Source organism: Tetrahymena thermophila (genome assembly GCF_000189635.1).
Source record: "Tetrahymena thermophila SB210 genomic scaffold scf_8254592, whole genome shotgun sequence".
NCBI lineage: Eukaryota > Ciliophora > Oligohymenophorea > Hymenostomatida > Tetrahymenidae > Tetrahymena > Tetrahymena thermophila.
In genome coordinates, this window is record NW_002476363.1 from 235,085 (window position 1) to 255,643 (window position 20,559).

At 22.2% G+C, this 20,559-nt stretch overlaps 9 protein-coding genes across 9 annotated transcripts; 2 read left to right on the forward strand and 7 right to left on the reverse strand. All coding sequences in view use genetic code 6, as the record gives it.

Moving 5' to 3' along the window:
• Positions 1–631: 631 nt before the first annotated feature.
• On the forward strand, positions 632–1,501 carry TTHERM_00582040 (Trk system potassium uptake protein TrkA, amine-terminal domain protein; the record flags this gene model as incomplete). The annotated part of the gene is made up of 1 exon (XM_001018945.1): positions 632–1,501. One exon carries the CDS (start codon positions 632–634, stop codon positions 1,499–1,501), a length of 870 nt encoding a protein of 289 aa, XP_001018945.1.
• Positions 1,502–2,103: 602 nt separating this feature from the next.
• TTHERM_00582050 (transmembrane protein, putative) lies at positions 2,104–2,499 on the reverse strand (the record flags this gene model as incomplete). Its single annotated transcript, XM_001018946.2, has 1 exon — positions 2,104–2,499. Exon 1 carries the CDS (start codon positions 2,410–2,412, stop codon positions 2,104–2,106), a length of 309 nt encoding a protein of 102 aa, XP_001018946.1. The 5' UTR covers positions 2,413–2,499.
• Positions 2,500–3,114: 615 nt separating this feature from the next.
• TTHERM_00582060 (erythronate-4-phosphate dehydrogenase) lies at positions 3,115–4,502 on the reverse strand. Its single transcript, XM_001018947.2, has 5 exons — positions 4,126–4,502; positions 3,954–4,074; positions 3,802–3,902; positions 3,536–3,745; positions 3,115–3,474 (listed from the first exon to the last, which is right to left on the reverse strand). Exons 1-5 carry the CDS (start codon positions 4,357–4,359, stop codon positions 3,175–3,177), a joined length of 966 nt encoding a protein of 321 aa, XP_001018947.2. The 5' UTR covers positions 4,360–4,502; the 3' UTR covers positions 3,115–3,174.
• A 1,262-nt stretch (positions 4,503–5,764) lies between these two features.
• Positions 5,765–7,264, reverse strand: TTHERM_00582070 (hypothetical protein; the record flags this gene model as incomplete). Its single annotated transcript, XM_001018948.3, has 1 exon — positions 5,765–7,264. The coding sequence occupies one exon, from the start codon at positions 7,262–7,264 to the stop codon at positions 5,765–5,767; it is 1,500 nt and encodes a 499-aa protein (XP_001018948.1).
• A 1,141-nt stretch (positions 7,265–8,405) lies between these two features.
• Positions 8,406–9,965, reverse strand: TTHERM_00582080 (hypothetical protein; the record flags this gene model as incomplete). Its single annotated transcript, XM_001018949.1, has 1 exon — positions 8,406–9,965. One exon carries the CDS (start codon positions 9,963–9,965, stop codon positions 8,406–8,408), a length of 1,560 nt encoding a protein of 519 aa, XP_001018949.1.
• A 902-nt stretch (positions 9,966–10,867) lies between these two features.
• On the reverse strand, positions 10,868–13,068 carry TTHERM_00582090 (transmembrane protein, putative; the record flags this gene model as incomplete). The annotated part of the gene is made up of 4 exons (XM_001018950.2): positions 10,868–12,120; positions 12,247–12,544; positions 12,611–12,886; positions 12,973–13,068. The coding sequence occupies 4 exons, from the start codon at positions 13,066–13,068 to the stop codon at positions 10,868–10,870; spliced, it is 1,923 nt and encodes a 640-aa protein (XP_001018950.2).
• Positions 13,069–14,099: 1,031 nt separating this feature from the next.
• Positions 14,100–15,615, reverse strand: TTHERM_00582100 (PHD-finger protein; the record flags this gene model as incomplete). Its single annotated transcript, XM_001018951.1, has 2 exons — positions 14,100–15,151; positions 15,264–15,615. 2 exons carry the CDS (start codon positions 15,613–15,615, stop codon positions 14,100–14,102), a joined length of 1,404 nt encoding a protein of 467 aa, XP_001018951.1.
• A 1,370-nt stretch (positions 15,616–16,985) lies between these two features.
• On the reverse strand, positions 16,986–17,822 carry TTHERM_000582138 (transmembrane protein, putative; the record flags this gene model as incomplete). The annotated part of the gene is made up of 1 exon (XM_012798332.1): positions 16,986–17,822. The coding sequence occupies one exon, from the start codon at positions 17,820–17,822 to the stop codon at positions 16,986–16,988; it is 837 nt and encodes a 278-aa protein (XP_012653786.1).
• A 744-nt stretch (positions 17,823–18,566) lies between these two features.
• Positions 18,567–20,392, forward strand: TTHERM_000582139 (transmembrane protein, putative; the record flags this gene model as incomplete). The annotated part of the gene is made up of 11 exons (XM_012798333.1): positions 18,567–18,815; positions 18,874–18,917; positions 18,966–19,055; positions 19,109–19,201; positions 19,251–19,343; positions 19,394–19,483; positions 19,673–19,762; positions 19,822–19,911; positions 20,010–20,099; positions 20,155–20,244; positions 20,305–20,392. The coding sequence occupies 11 exons, from the start codon at positions 18,567–18,569 to the stop codon at positions 20,390–20,392; spliced, it is 1,107 nt and encodes a 368-aa protein (XP_012653787.1).
• Positions 20,393–20,559: the final 167 nt, after the last annotated feature.

The following is a 20,559-nucleotide window of genomic DNA, read 5'->3' on the forward strand; positions in this document are numbered from 1 at the left end:
TCTTGAAATTTTTGTAAATAAATTATTTATTTTTGACAAATAAATAACAATTAATACAATTATATAACACATATTAAATATTTTTATCATTCTCTAAAATATTTTCTAAAATAAAAACATAAAAACTCATATTAAAACAATCATTTTAATTTAGTATAGACTATTGAATTTTAGAGAAATTTGCTTGTTTTATTATTAATAGCTTCACAAGAAATCAATTGGCTTTACTAAAAAAATACTACTCTTTACTTATTTGCATTATGAATTTATGATTCTTTCAGGTTTAGTAAATTAAACTATCAACAAAAGTTATTCTTAATGTTATTTTGGATAATTTAATTAAATATTCGATTGATTTTCTTTTTTCTTTATTTTTAGTTAGTAATTTAAAATTTAATTAAATCTGATCTAATCATTCCTTTTTTACAAGTAAAGTTATTTTTAATTAAATTTTGATAATAAAAACTGATTTAATTTTTCTTTTTTATTGATTAAATAAAATAGAAGACTCATTCATCAATTGATTTAAATTTGATTGGATTCTATTAATTTTAACAAATATTTAAAAAAAAAATAAATAAGTAAATTTAAAACATTCAAAAATAAATAGTCAACAACTTTCTTTTAATAAATGAACTCTCAAAAAATTTTAGTTTTAGGTGCTACTGGATACATTGGATCTGGAACTGTCAAAACTTTAGCTAATCTTAAAGCTAATGTTACTGCTGGTGTTAGAGATCCCTCGAAAGCTAAAGAACTATTAATATCAGGTGCTTAAGTTATTAAAGCCAACATGGACCAAAACTAAACTGAACTTGCCAAAATTCTCTCTAACTACAGCTCTGTTTATTTAGTAACTCCTGGTAATATTGATCGTACATAAATAACAATTAATGCAATCCAAGCTGCTAAATAAGCAAATGTTTAATACTTACTAGTTGTTTCAGTAACTTGTGCTGATAATCAAGATGTTTTATTTGGAAGACAGTTTAATCCTATTGAAAAAGAACTCAAAGCTAGTGGATTAAAATATGGAATATTAAGATTACCAATGTTCATTGATAATGTTTGGGGTAATAATGAACCAATCAGAACACACAACACTTTCTATGGTCCCATCGATGGAGACAAGAAGTTTGTAACTGTTGCTGTATAAGATGCTGCTTTGGCTGCTGCAATAATTCTTTAAAACCCAAGCAAGCACATTGGTAAAACTTATACAATTACAAGCGATTACAAAAGTAGTGATGATCAAGCTTAAGCATTTTCTTAAGCTCTTGGAAAATAAATAAAATATGTAAATGCTACTTTCGAAGGAACAAAATAAGCATTATTGAAATTCATGCCTGAGTGGTAGGTTGATGGTGTATTGGAGCTTTATAAATTAATTGAGAATAATGATTTCAGCTAAGAAAATTACTCAAATGATTTTCAATAAATTACAGGAAGCAAACCAACTACAAATTTGAGTTGGATGTACCAAAATTTTAAAGCCTTTTGAAACTAATTAAAATATTTGATACAAAATTTATAGTATGATTTAAATGTATTGATTTAAATTTTTATAAATAAATAATAATATTATAAATATGGAGTTATAAATTTTTATTAAATAAAATTTGAAAATGAATTTCTATAAAAATGTTATAATTTTTTTAATATATATTTCAAATTAAATCAAAACAAATTTAATGAAATTATATAAACATTATTTGTTGAGCGAAAGTTTTATAACAATAAGTGTTTTTCTTATCAACCACAGAAATATAATTATTTACCATAAAAAATAAAATTGATAATAATAAAATCTGTCAAAAAAAAATAATTATATAAATAAACTAACAAAAGTAAACTAAGGATTTAAATGGCAAGTGATATTAATTAGATAGCTTTTAATAACTTGAAATTTAAGTATTTGTGAGATAATTATTCTTTAATTTTTTATGATAATATCTAAATAAAATATTTTCTTTTTAAATAAACTAATCACAAAATATATTAATAAAAAATGAAAAATAATTGATAAATTTATTTAAATATAAAACACTAATATGAATACATAAGTAATAGATTTTTATTAATGAACTTTTTTAAATAGTTGAATCAGCAATCAAACTACTAAGGAATACTCCATGTTTAATCAGTAAGGGCAACAAGTTCCATTTCATTCTAGCTTAAACATGGAGTGTAGCCTCTACTGAATCCGTATGTGGAATAGATAACAACAGTAAAATATTTAGATTCACTGCAGATATTTTTAGCATAAATTTTATCACCATTAATTACTTTTTCTAAGCAAGGAACATAATAATCTTACAAAGAATTTTAACTAGACTTTTGTAATGTAATAACAGTTGTTAAGCCTAACAAGGCGAGTATAGAAATCAATATAATAGTTTATTATATTTTCATTTTCTTTTTTTCTAGCAAAGTTATTTATTTATTTATCTTTTGTTTAAAATATAAACTATTAAGCTTGTTTTAAGATCGTATAATTTAAAATTTCCAAAGATAAAAAATTGTAAAAGAAATTTAACAGTAAATATTTTGAAATGCAATAATTTATGATAAGAAGTTCTTATCAAATATGGAATTTTTGATGAATTATACAAAAAATTAATTTATCTATTTTAGTTTTTGTCTCTCTCTGATTTATTAAGATAATTTAAGTAAGCTTAATAGATTTTATTATATTTGACTATCTAATAAAAATATACTTAATCTATTTGAATTATCTATGTAAATTTAAAAAAATTTATTTATTGTTTGAAAAGGAATAGTATCTATTAATATTAATAAAGAAATTTTTTTTGTATTTAATTTTGTTAATTAAGAAAAAATCATTTTTTTTATTTTGATAAATAATTAAGATTAAATCTTTGTTTTATAGTATTAAATCAATGATATATTATAATTATCTGATATAGATTAGTTAGAATAATATTTAAAAATTATAAAAAATTTGTATTTTTTATAAAATTTGAAATTTTAAAAATTTTGATACCAACAAAAAAAATTGTTTATTATAAATTAACAATATATTATTATATAATTTAATTTACTTATTTTAAATTTAAGTAAAAATAATAATTTTGATTTTAAAGACTTATTAATAAAATTATTCTATTAAATATTTAACTTTTATTTTAAAATATGAAATTTATTATTTATTTTTCAAGCTTAGTTTTATTTAATTATATCTAACAATGTATTCTTGAAAACTGAATTTCTTTTCTCGTACTATGTAGCAGCAATATCAGCAAGATCATTATCATCTAATGATTTGAATACCTTACCTAAAAAGGCCTATTAAATATTATTTTAAATATCAGATAATTAAAACTCTTCTTCTTCTTTAATTTTAGTTCCTTAGAAAATAAATTAAAAAGCTATAAGTATTTGCTAAATAAGCTGTTTATCTTGGAACAGCTGCATACCAAATTTAAGCTCAGTATCAAGCTAATCCTTAAGCGCCTATTATGTTAGTTATCATTAAATATGTTTTAATTAAGATTATAAATTAAAAATCACATACAATATGAGTTCTTGCAAAGATTCTTTCTATCATTAATAATTTTTATAACTTATTTAAGTACATGTTTGAGATAACAGAAATAATGAAAGGCTAAAACATTTTATTTTAGTTTTGTTGTCTCTATAAAATAGCTTCTTTTAGTTCTACAATAGCCCAGTTATCTAAGCTTGGAGGAAAGCAAATGATAACAACATCACACTGTTCAATTAACTATATAAAAATAGTAAATTATTTGCTATATTATTTTCTTATCAAACATATCTTACTTTTTCATTATCAAAATATATATTGAAACCGATATCTTCATATTTACTTAGATTTTCAGGCCTTCTAGTAGAAATATGAATGTTATTAGGTTCAACCCAACCTAAAACAATTATATTAATTAGTAAATAATTAATAAAAGAGTCAATTTTACCTAATAAAAACACCAAAGCGTTTAACACAGACTTGCCTATAACTCCACATCCAATAATTCCAATTTTAAAATCTGACAAAAACTCATTCATAGTTTTAGATTTGTTTTCTTCTAATTTTTACTAGAGATTGAAAAAAGATAATGATAAGGGAAATGAACGAATTTATTTTACATAGACTAGATCAAGATACACCTGAATATAAAATATAACTTAAGAGGTTATGCAAGATTTTATTCTTATCTGTTATTCTATGTCTTTTTTAAAAGCAGGATCAAGTAAAATACTCAAAGACTGATTATCTTTCTCATCAAAATAAGGTTTTATCAAAAGCTTCTCATTTTCTCCCAAAAAAGAGTACTTACTCCTTTGTATTTAGTTTATATTAAAAAAGTTGCTTGCGTCCATTATATTTTCTGTCTTTAAAATAATATATTTTAATCTTATTGTGTATAAATAGCAATTTAGTTTTATTCTAACGTAGATATTTAAAGATTTTTGAAAATTGACTATACTTAACAAATTAATTAATAAGTACTCTTAAATTAAAATAGAAGAGGTTGAAATCAAATATAAATAGATATTAGTTACAAAGAACTATGAACTATTTATAATGTTTCGTTGAAATATAACAAAAAAATGGTATAAAACTTATACAAAGATGAGATGTATAAAAAACATAGCATTCAATAAAAAATAAAATCTTCCAATTTTTGAACAAATAAATTTTATAAAACTAAAATGACAAATCATTTGATATATGAGTTTTTTTAATTTAATTTTCAAACAAATATGAATAATCAGTAAGCAAACAAATATTTTCTACCATTCCATTTAATTAATTATTTCAATATTAAGCAAATAATTATGCAATAGCTATATTTAAATATTTATATTCTTACTTCATCTTACTATTTACTAATATTTTAAGCAATAAATTTAGTATTTTATGTCCTTGTAATTTATTAAAATGGTAAATATTTATTCTAGATGAATTACTAATTGAATAAAATAAATTTTTATTTCAATTATATTTTAAAATATTTATAAAAAAAAATTTTTTAATTAATTTTAATTTTAGATAAATTCAGATAATCAAATCAATAAATGATAACTGAAAAAATAAAGAAATAATTAAATTTAATGAAAAAGTAAGTTGAGAAATAAATTATAAAATATTTTATGAAAAAAATAAAAATTTAAAATAACTAAATATATTAATTAATTCAACAACATTGAATGAATGATTGAGAAATGTATTTTTAATTAAAACTTAAAAAAGCGATAACAAGAATATATCAATATTATTTTATATTTAAATAGGAGAGTAGAATATAAAGAAATAATAACTTATTTTCATGGTATTTTGAATATTATAAAGCTTAGCCTCATGAATCAATAAATTAATTAATTTATTAATTTATTTTTTGAGTGATATAATTTACAAAAGCTATTTATTTGCATGAATGCCGATAGAATTAATTAAGCTAGTTGAGAAATGGCAAGCTTAATTTATTTGATAATTGCTTATTAATTAGAATCAAATTAAAATATTCACATCACAAAAATTTTTATCTTTAGCGCTTGGTTTGTTGTTTTGTATTGAGTATATTCAATTGAATGCCTTTCAAGTTTTTAAAACAGTTTTATAATAAAGAGAGAGTAATTAATTTTGTTGATTAATTCATTATTAAAAAATATTATTTTATTTTTGACTTTGTAGCTAGTTTACATGCAAGCAGTTACATACATACCTACCTACTTACTTACTTCATCTTAACAGATTTTATTTATTTAAAATATTATTTTTCAATCAAAATAATTTCTTGGAGCCAATCAAATTTTGATAAATTCTCAAATTGGAAAGGTCAACGATTTAAGAATATTTTTGTAAAGTTTTAACAATCATTTCGTTTTAAGAGGCCTTGGGCTTGAATTATTCATAGTAATAGGCATCATCAACTTTCTTAATTAAAGCGCTAGCTATTTCTGAGTTAAGGAAAAGATTTTTGGAGTAAACTCTCAATAATTGTAAGGCCAATTCTGCATGAAGTTCTTAGCTGTTATTAGATAAAGCCTACTTCAAGGTTTATTCAGCTCCGGTGAAGTATTTTTAAGAAAGAGCTCTGAACTTCTTTAATGATTCTCCAAAGAAGGCGAGATCCTTAAGATTGGTGATGTCTTTAATGTTCTTTTCTACGTATTCTTAAGTAAACTTTTTAGTTTCGCCGCTATAACCCAAAGAAGCGATAGAGTATGAAAAAATAGCTAAAAGTTGGGTGTTGCTCTTATCAAAAGTTTTAAGCCAAGTTTATTCTAACTTTTGTAAGAATGAAACATCAATAAGATCAGCAGGGAATCTGCTGTTTTTGGAGTTTTATTGCTTAACTTTATAAATTGAGTGAGTCAATGCAGTGATAGTATTTGCTTGGAGCTTGGGAATAAGATCCATCTTTTACTTTACTAATCCAATCAATTCTACTTATTTATAGCTTTGAATAAGAGGTAAAATATTTGATATCAATAAGAAACGAGTGTTAACATCTTAAACTACATCGAAATTGGTGCTTAAATAAGATGTAGCAACCTAAGAAATGTTTTCAACGCAATTTTCGTGATGGAATTTATTGGAGAATTTCAATACGGTGGTCAAAGTTAAAACAGAGTTTTCAATGTACTTCTATGAGCGAGCAGAATCTAAAGTTTTTAAATCATTGTATTCACTTTTTTACATGAGACGGCAGTAATTATTTGCAAGATTTTCCCACAACTTTGCATCGTTAGGCAAGTACTTTTTGGCTAAAGTTGTAAGGACACCAAAATTTTTTAAATTAAAAGATAAAATTTGTTCCTTAATAAGTTTGCTAAGGGCTGATTGAATCAATTCGGTGATTTCTCCTCCCTTCTTAGAGAATTGCTTGTCAAGTTCGACTAAATTATTTAGAACCTTTTCAGGGTGCTTTTAAACTAAAAATTTATCCTAAACTTCGAGTAAAATAGTTTCGGGAACAGAGTGATCTTCAAAAACGTGCATATTTTTCATATTTTTCTCCTTTTCATCTGCTTATTTTTTTAATAAGGCAAAATCTTCTTCTTTGTTGAAGAATAAATGAGACTAATGAGCCTAACTTGCAGCTAAATTAGTGAGATCGTAATCATAATTTTTAGATTACTTTCTAATAACCATTCCCTTACGAGTAAAACGGTGATCTCTTAAAATTTTAGGAGTAGTCTAACGCTTAGAAAATTTAGAAAAGCCGCATGCTGATCTCCATAATAAACTAATGATGCTTTACTATTTGCTAACTATCATTTCTCTTTATAAATATCAATTCAATTTCTTATTTTTATTAATTAAAGGATAAACGCTTTTCTTTTTTGTTCTTCTTTTTTCTTTTTTTGCTTTTTGCTTCTATCACATAATGCAAAATATTAATACACAAAAAGATAGATCAATTGATAGCTAGATAAATTGATAGATTGATAGATAAATAGATAGATAGATACATAGATACAAACAAATTAACTAGCAAATTAAATTAAAATAAATATCTCTTTTTGAATATAAATTTACATACAAATAGCTAATTAGTTAGTTAATTAGTTAGTAGGCATTGTCCTCATATAAATATTATTTCTCCCTTAAAAATCTATGTAAAAAATAAATATACAAAATATTTATATTTTTTTAATCTTTATACTTTCAATTCTTTAATCTATTTTCATTAATTCAATTCAAATATTGAATAAAATTTACTTCTATCTAATTTAAAAGAAAAATATATATATAAAATTTAGATCTCTTCAAATTAGATTTTTGTCTTCTATCAAGCACAAATCAAATTTTTATTCTGCTTATTTATATGATTTTTGTATTTTATTTAAATAAAATTAATGGATTTTCATATAATATTAGGGTTTAATTATTTGCTAGCCCTTGATATAATTGACAAATATTTTATAATTATAGTAGAATCATTAATATTTTTAAAATCGCTTCAATATTCATATACTTTAACTATTTAAAATAATTGCAAACTAATAATACCTACTAAAATTTATATTTTATATTAAAATATTTTTTATAAATTAAGAAAGGCAAAACAATAAATTATCTAATGTTAATTACATTAAAAACAAACAACTAAAAATAAATAATACCTTTAGCAGTCGTCTATATTTTTCATTTGTTAGAATATTTCAACAAATAATCAAAAAATTTAAATATTAATTTAAACTAATTTTTATTTTAATTTGTTTGTATTTTATTTCATATTACTTGTTTATAAAATTAAATTTTAGAATTAGAGTTTATTAAATTAAATTTTAGTATTTATTATAGTTTATTAAATTGATTATTATTTATTTATTGATTTATTTATTTGTTTGTTTGTTTGTTTGTTTGTTTGTTTGTTTGTTTGTTTGTTTGTTTGTTTGTTTGTTTGTTTGTTTGTTCATTGCTTACTTTTATTTGATTCAATTTTGTTACATTTTTTTTGCTTCTTTTTTGGAATGTCTGCATACCCACATCTCTTAAACCATTTGTTTCCAAGTTATTGCAAATCAGCTATAGAATCAGCATAATATTTATCAATTAATTCAATCTGTGAATTATCAAAATTTTTATAATCATTATCAGGTTAAGTAAAATTTTAATAGGAGTCATATTAATATTAGAATGCTTCTTATTATTACTATCTAAATTTTAAAAAGTTTTTGTAAGCTTTTTGATCTTCGAATTTAAATGTGTAAGTGGAAAGTATGTATTATGATTTAAAATGAAGGTTATGTTTCTTGTCATATTCATGTGCTAAGAGGTACACATCAATTATTTGTTTAACAGGAAATATAAAGCTATCACAAGTGATTAACTCAGTTTATTCAACAACCTGAAATCGATGTGGTTGTAAGCCTAATTTAATTGCTTATAAGCATTAATTTATTTCTATAAATACATTCTCTAACTTGTGTATTTATGTCCTTGGATCACAACACCCATTTTTTTACAAAAAATCCATAAAAAAATATGAGTTCTATGCTAGAATATAGTAAAGCTAAGGAGAGTATCCTGCTTTCCTACTTTCAAATAAACATTTTTCAAAGTTTGGGACATGATAATAAAAGAAAATCATTTCATTTTGATCTAGCTTGCTTATGATCTCCTGATATTTTTGTTCGCAAAATTATTGTCTGTCTTTGTAGTGTTTTTTAAAAAGAATATCTTAGCTTTCTTAAAACAATAAAATTTTAAATTCTTATACTGTATTCCATAGCTGTTGCAGCTAGCTAATTACAATCAGCAAGTTAGAATCTCCTAAGGATTTAAGCATAAATAATATTTATTCTATATTGTTGAGTTTAGATGGAAAAAACTCTAAATCAACCTCAATAAATTTATTATCAAATCGATGAAATATCTAATTAATAAATCTAAATCCCTTTTAAATCTATTATAGCTTATTTTCATTAATATAAGTTTCCTTTTAAGAATAGTTTTTGAAGTAATCAATATCAATAACTATATCTGTATAAATGTAAAATTTTGTATTAGCAGAAAATAATTTCTGTCCGTTTAAGTACTTATTTATGAATAAGTATTCAGCTTATTTTTTTTTGTTTTTATTTTTAATTTATGAAGAATTTGTTTCCCCTACTAAATCAAAAATCTAGCTATCTTCTATATCCCTATTAGGCTTTTCATTTCGTGTTGTCATACTTGATATTTGATACTCTCGTTAATCAAAAATAAGATCATCGCTTATTTACCTCATGCTATCTTTAGATTAGCTTTTCGTAGATATTAAAGTTTCATTTTAATATGAAATGCAATCTTAATTGTTAATTTTTATGTGAAAACCTGAAAAATAGTCATTAAATTCTATTAATTTAAAGGATTTTTAATTTTATTCTAGTTTATTATTGTCTTATTAAGCTAACTTCTCTTATTCTTCTTCTTGAATAATAATCTTATTGCAAAAATATTTATTTACTTAACCTTAATTTTCATTATTCATATTAAAAATATTATGATTTATAATCAGTAAAAAATTTAATAAAGAACCTAATCACAATTACATTTAATAATCAACAAATATTTCAAAGTGCTTAGAATTAATTATTTATAAAATATGAATGCAATAGCAAAATCCAAAGACAAATTAATTATATAATTACTTATTCAATTTTTGAATAGAATTTAGTTAGGTTTTATATCTTTTTAATAATACTCATTTCATTATAAAAATCATGAAAAAGATTAATTTTTTAATAGAGGATTTTATATATAAAGCTAGGCATCTATGAATAAATCTATCTATCTATTTAATAAATTCACCAATTTTAAAAAAAATTAAATTATTAAATCTCATAGAATTATTTTGCTAGATTACTTCCATACTTTTAGTAGTTAATTATGAAATCTTTAATTAAAATAAAAATTCATTAAAATATATATTTAGAATTTGCTGATTTATTTATTGTCTTTTTGAATTTAGAATGTATGTTTATATGTTATTAAATTAAAATAATAAATATATCTAAATAGTTATTATTTAAATTTATATTAAATACTTTGATAAAATTATTTAACCTAAATTTAATAAAGTATATACATAAATATATACCGTAAATCCTCATAAATTCTCACCAGCATAAATTTTCACCATATTTTCTGAATATTTATAAATATTTCAGAATTTCTTTATGTAAAATTTTAAAGATTTTGATTATTAGTAAAATTAGTATAAATACTATATAGGTACAAATATTTGATAAGTGTTAATTAATTTATATGTTTGAAACTTTATTTGATAATTAATCTAATAAGATTTACTGTAGGAAATGAAAATAATTGACATAATCGGTTTGTTTTTTTTTCTATTTAAAATTTGATTTTATGATGTTTTTTTGAATTCTATCAAAAATTTGTAATCTTTGTATTAGGGAAATTGTAAATAGCTTTAGCGAGAGGTAATGAAATGTTTTCTGTACGTAGGGTTTATAATTAAGAGGCTAGCATAAATGATTAGTTAGTAATCATATTATTGTTTGATTCAGTATAATTGATATATGGAGATTAGGTTAATTTTAAGTCTTTATTTTCAACTAAGTTTTAATTATTCAATACTTATAAATCCTACAAAATTTCTATGGAAAGAGTAATTGTGTCATTTTCTAAATCAGTTTCGATGCTGTAGTAGTTGTTCAAACAAATTTTCTGCATTAAATTTTTGATATAATTATTGTAAGCCTCAAAAAATAAAGAGTAATTAAGAGAATTATAAAAATTTAATTATTGTTTGTACTAGATTACGTTTTTACCTATATTGCCAATTATTATCTCTAGTTTTATTGCTGTAGAGAATTTATTTTGACTAGGCTTTGTAATAACTTGCATTATCTCTTTTGGATTTTTTATTGAGCTAAAAATAGCTAGAATTACACTGAACAAAATTTGTCTGTACGATTTTATTTAATCATTAACAAGTTAATTTATATATTTTATTTGAGGAAAGTCTTCATATAGCTTCATAACCTAATTTATAATAGTTGACAAAGAAAATTCCTCAGTATAAATTTAACTAAGCTCTTATCTCTTGAGGAAATTTAGAGCTTAATTTATAGAAATTAATTATCTTTGCATTTGTTTGACAGATATTTGCGCAGCTACCATAATTTCTTGTAATTTATCACTTAAAAAGGAAATAGTTGATTGTTGAAGAAGAAATTCATTATCCTTATTCACCTTTAAATTAGTGAATTTTGAGTAGATGGTGATATCTTCAAGAAAGACAAACAAAAGTGGCTCATTTATATAAATTGGTACAATTTTCACATTAAACTTATATTTTTTCTTTGATTCCTGATCTGTCCAACTAACCTTTAAATCTCCATTCAAAAGATGTAGTGATTCATCTTCTTATTAATTTAATTTCTTTTCCTTTTTTTATTTTTTTTTCTCTTCTTCCTTTTTTTTGACCATATCTTCATATACATGAGCATGCTAAATCAACAAGATATCCTTTAAAGTTTCAAGTTTTTTGATATTAGATTTACCTATCAGCATAGAAGATGAAAGTTTTAAATCTGAAACACTGATTGACTATAAAAAATCATTATAAATTTCTTAGCTTTTGTGTATGTTAAACTTTTTGGCTTTTTCGTTGCAATCTGATTTGAATTAAAAAAATAGATTTCAGATTAGATAAAAAAAGAGTAATTAAAAAAGATTGACAGTGTAAATGTTGTTTAATTAAAAAAAAGACGACTAGATAAATAGATAGATAAAATACCTACCTATTAATTTCATTTCGTAAGTCCGTTTATCAAATTGTTGAATAAACAAAATATTAGACAGTGCAAGATTATTTATTTTCTCTAATTCTTCAAAGTTCTTTAGACTTAAGAAAAGTCTCCTTTAGTTTACATTTTGATAATGTTTGCAAATAATTAGAATAAGGAACGACATAATGTAAACTTCAAGATAGGCTGTGGGCATCTGCATATAGTAAACAAGAATTGAAAAATTGGTAAGCATACTAATTATTTCCAAAGCAAAATTTTAGCTCTCTAAAACATAATATATTACTTGCATCTAATTCATTTCATAATTAATTTATTTATTTTAATTTTTAATCTATATTTCTTTATAAATTTTTACCATTCCATTCTGAAAATTTATTTAAAAAGTGCTGATATCCTTAGAACTATTAGAATTGTACTCCAGTAAGTAGGTCTAAACATTGTAAGTAGAATAAACCTATCCTATCAAAAGCAAGTACTTCTAAAAGCGTGAAGGGGTAAATCTAAATATAAGCATGAATCCTGAGCAAACTAATAATGTTTATAGCTCATTTTATTGATCAACACCCATTATTAATCTCATTGCAGCCCATATTACCTCAGCCAAAAGAACTAAGTATAGTGGAATCTATCTCTATCAAAATATTAAAAAAATGTTTCTACGTGTTCTTATGGCTAAAAAATATTTTTTATTCAATAAAAAAATAAATAAATAAATACCTTTCTCTCTAAGCTGTTAAGAAACTATGTCTCAAGCTTATCATTTTTAAATTTAGCCAAAAACTTATTGATATGATCTTATTGAAATAATTGCATTACACTGCTTATTGTCTTACAAAGAGTTAAAGATATTACTTTCTTTTTTAATTAGCAATTTAAGTGTATTTCAGAAATTTATGATTTTTTAATTAAGAAATTGCATACATATTATCCAAAATGTTAAATATATAAATCGATTTTTCAATCCAGTCAATTACAACTTATTTGCTTGGTAGTTTAGTTAACTAAATTAAACCATTTTTTTAAAGGCTATTCTAAAATCTTAAAGTATGAATACATATTATATTCCATAAATTAATTATAAATTAGCTGATTGTAAAAAGTTTTATCTAAATAATTCAATTAATTCCTTAGAAGAATCATTAATTCATTATTAAAAATGTAATAAAATTATTATACTCTTAGGTTTTTAGTTCAATTTTTAAAAATTTATATAATGTAAGTAAGTACTCTTTAAAAAGGATCATTTTTTTATAAAGAGAAAAAAATATTGAAATTAAAATTTTGAAAGATTGCTTCCCAAGAAAACTTATCCATTCAGTGTTAATTAAAAATTAGAGTAAATAAATTAATTATACAAGATTATTTTATGATATTACAAGTATTACTAATTAATAACTACCTTGTATTAGTTTTAAGTTTCTTTTTTTCATTTAATTAATAAAATAATTGTATTTCATATTTAAGTAGATTTTTGATATTTTGTATTTTAAATTGAAATAAACAATATTTTAAGATTAAAAAAAACAAATTTTGCTATATTCTTAAATAAATAAATTAATAAAAACAAAAACAGAACAAGAATATTTAAAATTTTATCAATTTTAATTGATTTTAAAGAATAAAAATAAATAAATAAATTAATAACAATTTTCACAAATATTTTTTTTAGAATCAAATACAAAATAATAATTAAAATAAAATATCATATTTCAAAATTATAATTTTATTGTTTTAATTTGGTTAATTCATCATAGATTTTTTAATATATTAATAAATTTAACTCAAATAATTATGTGCACCTAACCATATGCTTTTATGCAATTATTTAGTATCTTTATTATTTATCAATTTTGAATATCAAATAAATTGTTTTATTTTGTAGATAAACTTTTTTTTTCTATCGGGGATTGTGGTAAATCCCATAAATTTTCTGATATATTTTCATTTATTTAAATATCAGTCTTATTTAAAATTAATTGCTAGTTTTTTTAAGATTTAAAGTTTTATAAGTCGTTAACTAAGAATTGATCCTCAAGACTATCTTCTTTTAATACTTCGTTAATATGAGAATTTATTTTTTAAGAATTTTATGAAAGACCTTTTTTTAATTAAGAGTTTACTTATTAAATTTCATTTTACACTTCTTAAGTTTGAATAGAAATAGGAAGCTAAGGAGGAGGAGGATGATGGATATTTAGTCTAGGATTTTTTTCCAAACACTCTGGACAAAACCAGTCTCCCTCAGGAACAGAACTAAGCTTATTTTATAAGCAATATGTGTGAAAAGCTTTGTCGCAGTTATCACATAAAAGAATCAATTCTTCATTTTCATCCACTTGGCATTCCTCGCAATGTACTTTTTCTAGCTCATCTTATATTTTTTAATCTAATATGTGGCCATGATTAGGACAGTAAAGCTCAAATTTTATATGGTCTAGTCTTACATCAATATCGTCGCTTAAAGCACATTTAAAATGGAAAGTTTATTTGCAATCATTTACTTTACATCCTAACCCACCACCAAAGCTTCCACAGTATTTGCATAAACATTTGTTAGATCTGATAATTTCCTTTTTTATATTTATCATTTTATTTGTTTTCTCATCAAGATAAACTGCTGGACTCCATATAGCGCACATTAAATGCACATAATATGTGTTTTTCTTGTGCTTATAAGGACCATAAAACCACCCCAATTTTTTTATATATTCTAAATTATTAACACTTTCTTTGCAAAAAGCGCAAAATACTTCATCTTCATCATCATCTTCTTCAATTTTAGAGGTTTAAACAGCTGAATAAGACCTGTTTACTTTTTCTATTGAAATTTATTTTACATTCTTTTTTGGTTTAACATATCTTGGATCACTTGGCTCATTTAAGCCAAATTCTTCATCTGTTGAATAAAAGTTATGTAGAGATGAATATAAAAAATCATATTAAAAATTTCCCAATATAATAAATAAAACAATTTCTATTTAGATCAAATAAAATAATAAATACATTACTCATTTTTTCTCCTTCTTCGTTAAAAACAATCTTCTATTTAATTTAATAAGTATTCTGTGTAAATGTAAGAGTGACGTTAATACTTTCATTGTTTAAAAGTATACTTCTGATAATAAACTAAAGGTCATAGTCATTATTTATAGTTATTGGTATCCCCATATGCTCTATTTTCATTATGGAATTTGGCTGGTTTATTACAGGAATATGAACATTTCTTAAAATCTTTCTGATAAATTTATCATAAGTAAGATAAGCAACATCAATCATGAGCTGCTTTTCAATTTTATCTTTAAATAAGCATTACACATTCACAATAAGAAATTTTTAGAAGTCTTGATCAGGGATTTCCATTTTATTTACTTTTGAGAGCTATTTGATATTAAAATAATTTATCTATTTATTTTTTTAAAAATATTATCAGGCTAGAAAGTAAATGAAATTAATTAGAAAAATTGTTATTTTGGTAGATCTACCTTTTTAATAATTACGCGCAATTAGATAGAAATAATGAAAGATATATCTAAAAAATATTATTTAGAGTTAATTAATTATTTACTTTTTTTGTTTTTTTGTTTGTTTGTTGGCTTTCAAATTAATTTAATTAAGCGCAGATAGAATAACATCTAATGAAAATCATCAAAAATTATAAGAATTAAATAAAGCATTAGGTAGGTCAGTCTTTATTTTTGCATGTGAAGTTAAAAAATGATTCAGTTTATATTTTAGAAAATTGTTTTCAGTTATATATAACTTGGGTAACTAGCTCAAATGGTAGAGCGTCTGGTTCGCATTCAGAAGGCACGGGGATCGATGCCCCGGTTATCCAAATTTTTTTTATAAGTCCCACATAATCAATGCAAATAAACACATTTAACGAAAAGCTAAATTCCCCTTCAAATTTTAGTGAAATGCACTTTTTGCTTTAAATATGTGTATTTCTTTATGTCTTAAATACTAACGAGGGTAACTAGCTCAAATGGTAGAGCGCCTGATTTGCATTCAGGAGGCACGGGGATCGATGCCCCGGTTATCCAATTTTTTTTTGTTTTAATTAAAAATTAATCAAAAAATACCTTTTTAAATATTTTTGATTAAGACATCCTCTTTAGCTATTTTGTGATAATTAATTAATTATTCAAATATAATTTAATTTATTGCAATTAAAAGAATTAATTAATTAATTATTTTTATATTTAGAATAAATTTTAAAAGAAGAATTTAAAAAATGTTGTGAATATTTAAAATAGATATTTATTTATAAAAATAAAAATATATGAAATAGAAAAAACATATAGAAGAATGAATGAATCCATTAATAAATAAATAAGAAAGTAATCAAATTATTTATTTTTTACTTCATAATTGGAATTAAATAGTAAGCAGCTAAGAGGTATGCCAAAATCAATCAAAGTTATATTTCACATAAAACTATTAATTAATTAATCAATTATTTAGTAAAGTAGTAATATTAGCTCATTATTATTTAGTTTTTTAGGTATCAAAACTCTAGCAACAATTTATTTATCAGGAACAAGCAAATTTTGTATTGATTGAATTTTAAAGTATAGATTTTACTAGCTTAATAAACGCTAAGGGGTTTATCAAATGAATTAGAAATGCATTTGCTGTGGAATTTTAAGTGATGAGCTAAATTGCTATAACTGCTACAAAAAAATTAGAGATATTTTCGTACCATCTTAGGTGTCTTAGGTGATGGGTGTTCAGAAAAAATTTATTGACGAACATTCAGAACTATTGAAGAATTTAGCTAAAGACAAATTTTAAGATTTAGTTAACTTAAATGCTATTGAGCGAATAAGTATTTACCAAAAAAAATTATGTGAGATTAAAGATGATATTTAGGACTACGAAGAGTTCAAGCAAATGATATAAATATAAACCAAAGAAATTGAGATCACAAATTAATATAAAAAAAAGAGAATAGAGCTGCTAAAAGTTTATTTAGAGAACCAAAAGAAAGAGCAGTAGAAGGCGAAAGAAGAATTAGAAAAGAGGTAAAGCATTTTGATGAATGTCAAGAAAAGAAAAGTAGAAATGGCATATAATTTGAGAGTCATTAATTACTAATTTCCTAATTGGTCTGTGAATAGTGAGCTTGAAAAAATAGAAATCCCATTTTAAAATAAAAAGAGCAATAAAATTGAAAAATCATATTAAAATTATATTCTGTTCAAGAAGAAATGGAATTTTTTAACATAAGTTTAACAGCAGCAATTTATCTTTTCGATGAATTAGATTGCATTATTTATTTATAGTTTACAAACAATTTTCAAAATATCTTCATAGTTCCCTCTATAAAAAAAACCAAGAGAATAAATTTCTATTACAACTGAGAACATTAGATTATATGATGAAAATTTCCGTATATTCTATGATGAAAATATTATATACATCTACCTTAACTATAAGCTTATCCTATAAAGATTTAGCATAAACAGAACGAGGAATCCTTATTTCTTTTTTGACTTTTCTTACTTCAAAGAACGCTTTTTTGCAAGATAAAATGTAATAGAAGACTAAAAAGATAAATATAACATGCAAAGTAATAATAATGTCAGCTATCATCAATTAAATCTTGCTTCTTAATATTCTTAAGAAGCTATAGATATTTCTTTTTAATCACACACTGAATTATACAAGTAAACGTAGGACAAAAAAATTATTGATATAAATTTAATAAACAACACACATGATAACTTTGAACAAACTATTTACAAAAAAGTCACATGCAAAACTCCTCAGAAATCTTTGATAAGTAATAACTTAACACATTCAGATTAGCATTTAACTATTCCTTAAGAAAATCAACGAATAAGAAGTTTATCTCATTTAGAAGAAACTTTTAAATAAATAAACGAAAATTAAAATCATCCTCACAACTAAGTTCAGCATGACATCAATTTTAATCAAGACCAAGGAAAGACTTTTAGACTATTATTCATCAAATCGCCTTTGATAAAAATTGAGTATGAAGACAACTTAAAATAAAAAGAGTTTGGATTTAAAGATCCCTATATCTATGCTGCCAAAAAAGTAGTTTAAGGTGGATGGGAATTGTATGACAACGAAGAATACTGAGGAGTTAAAAAATAAAACATATTTATTAACAAAAAAATTATTATATTTCAAATAAATATTAATCATTTTAGATTATTAAAAAGCATATGATTTGTATATATTCATCAAAATTATATTTTCTAATCAAAATATTTCAATAAAGTTAATCAAATAATGAATTCATTTATTTATTTAATAAATTATGGTATATCAACTTAAATCAAATGTAAGAACTTTTTGGATCATAAACATAGTTCTGTTTTTTTTTTTTGGTTAAAAACAATTTATTAAAATCTTATTTATTTATTTAATTTCTTTTCGTTCATTCTAAGTTTATTTATTTATTGATAATTAAATATCTTTATTTTTTGTTTATTATTTGCATTTTAAAAAAATTCAACATAAAAGGAAGGTTTGTTTTATTTTAAAAAATGCACGATGATATAACAGAAGTATTTGAAAGTTTGAAAGAAGTAAATACATTGATAGTAGCTAGTAAATATAGATATTTTTTTAATTGAATATCAAAAGCTTATTAATGATGATAAATCTTATAGAGAATAATTGACTCTTAAGTTTTTGTATTTAATTTAATGAGAATTACTTTTAATATTTTGAATAAGAAAAAAGTAAATTGATTCTGATTAAATAGAAGATTTAATTCTAGGAATTTCCAAATACAAAAATCTTAAATCTCTGACATTAAATATTGAGTGAGCATTTCTTTTTTTTGAAAAAAGATTAAAAATTTTATTATTTTTTTAAGAAAACATAGATTTGGCTCTGAAAAAGTTTACAAAATACTACAAGAAATACCATCGTTATGCCCCAATTTAAATTATTTAAATTTGAATTTAGAGTAATTTATTTTTTTGAATTAGTTATTAATTAAATTTGATATATAAAAGCGATAATTTGTTAAAAGACATTGGCAGCTCTAAGTTAGGATAAGCTTTAGGATAACTATTTTTTAATTTGACATCTTTAACTTTGTTTTTTAAGTATTTTTAACAGTAAAATCTAAATTACTAAATCATAAACCAAATAATAGAAAAAATTCTATCTAAGAAATTGGTTCTTCTGGAATTGGTATTGGGATTGGCTAGTGCCTGAACTTAGAATATTTATCATTGGATTTTGAGTAACAATTATTAATTAAAATATTTTTTACTTTCTTATTTCTAAATACAAAAATTGTTTTTTTAGTTTAAGTTTTGTGATAATTTTATTTTTACTGAATTTAAAAAATTAAAAATTTATTTATTATTTTTTATAAAATTCTTAAATCCAAAAGTAAAATGTTAATTTTAATGCTTATTTTTCTTCTTAGATTAAATATTATAGGAGATAGTGGGGTAAAAGGTCTTGCACTTGGATTATCTGAATGCATCAATCTAAACTAGCTTATTTTGTGTTTAGAGTACTAATTTTATTTAAATAAAAATTAATCATTCATATTTTTAAAATATTTATTTAAAGTGGTAACAAAATAGGAGACTCTGGAGCAAAATCTCTTGGAGAAGGAATTTCTACTTTGAAAAACTTAAAGTTTTTAAATATTTTCATGATGTAATAAGTTTTTTTGAAAATTCTAAATAAATTCAAAAAAAATTGAATAAATTATTTTTACCAAAAATAAATAAAGATAAAGCTTATTAAATATTTAGGTAAAATAAAGTAAGATGTAAAGGCTTAATAGGATTGAGTCAAGGGATATCTAAATGCACCAATTTAAATTCTTTATTTCTTCATTTAATGTAATAATTTTGTATTAGTTTGGTTTTAATTTATAAGCAAATAAAAAAATGTTAGGATGAATGAGATCAAATATGAAGGGTTAGGTATTTTCACCAGAAGCATTATTAAATGTTCAAAACTTAGCTTTTTGTTTATTTCACTTTAGTAAATATTTTAATTTATAGTATTTACTTTAAATTTTATCTTATAATTTCATTATAAAAGTATGAATAAAATTGAAGCTTACAATTTAAATGAATTGAGAAAAGTTAAAAAATTAAAAAGACTTGTCAGAAGTTTTATATTATTCTGATGATTAAATTTGTTTAACAAATATTCATAATTGAATTCGTTTTATATCAATTTAATACATTTATGTTTATTTATTTGCTTTTTTTCTTTCTAATTTTGATATTGGCTTTTAAAATAAAAATAATTTTTTAATTTGCAATTTTAATTAATTAAATCAAATTATTTTTG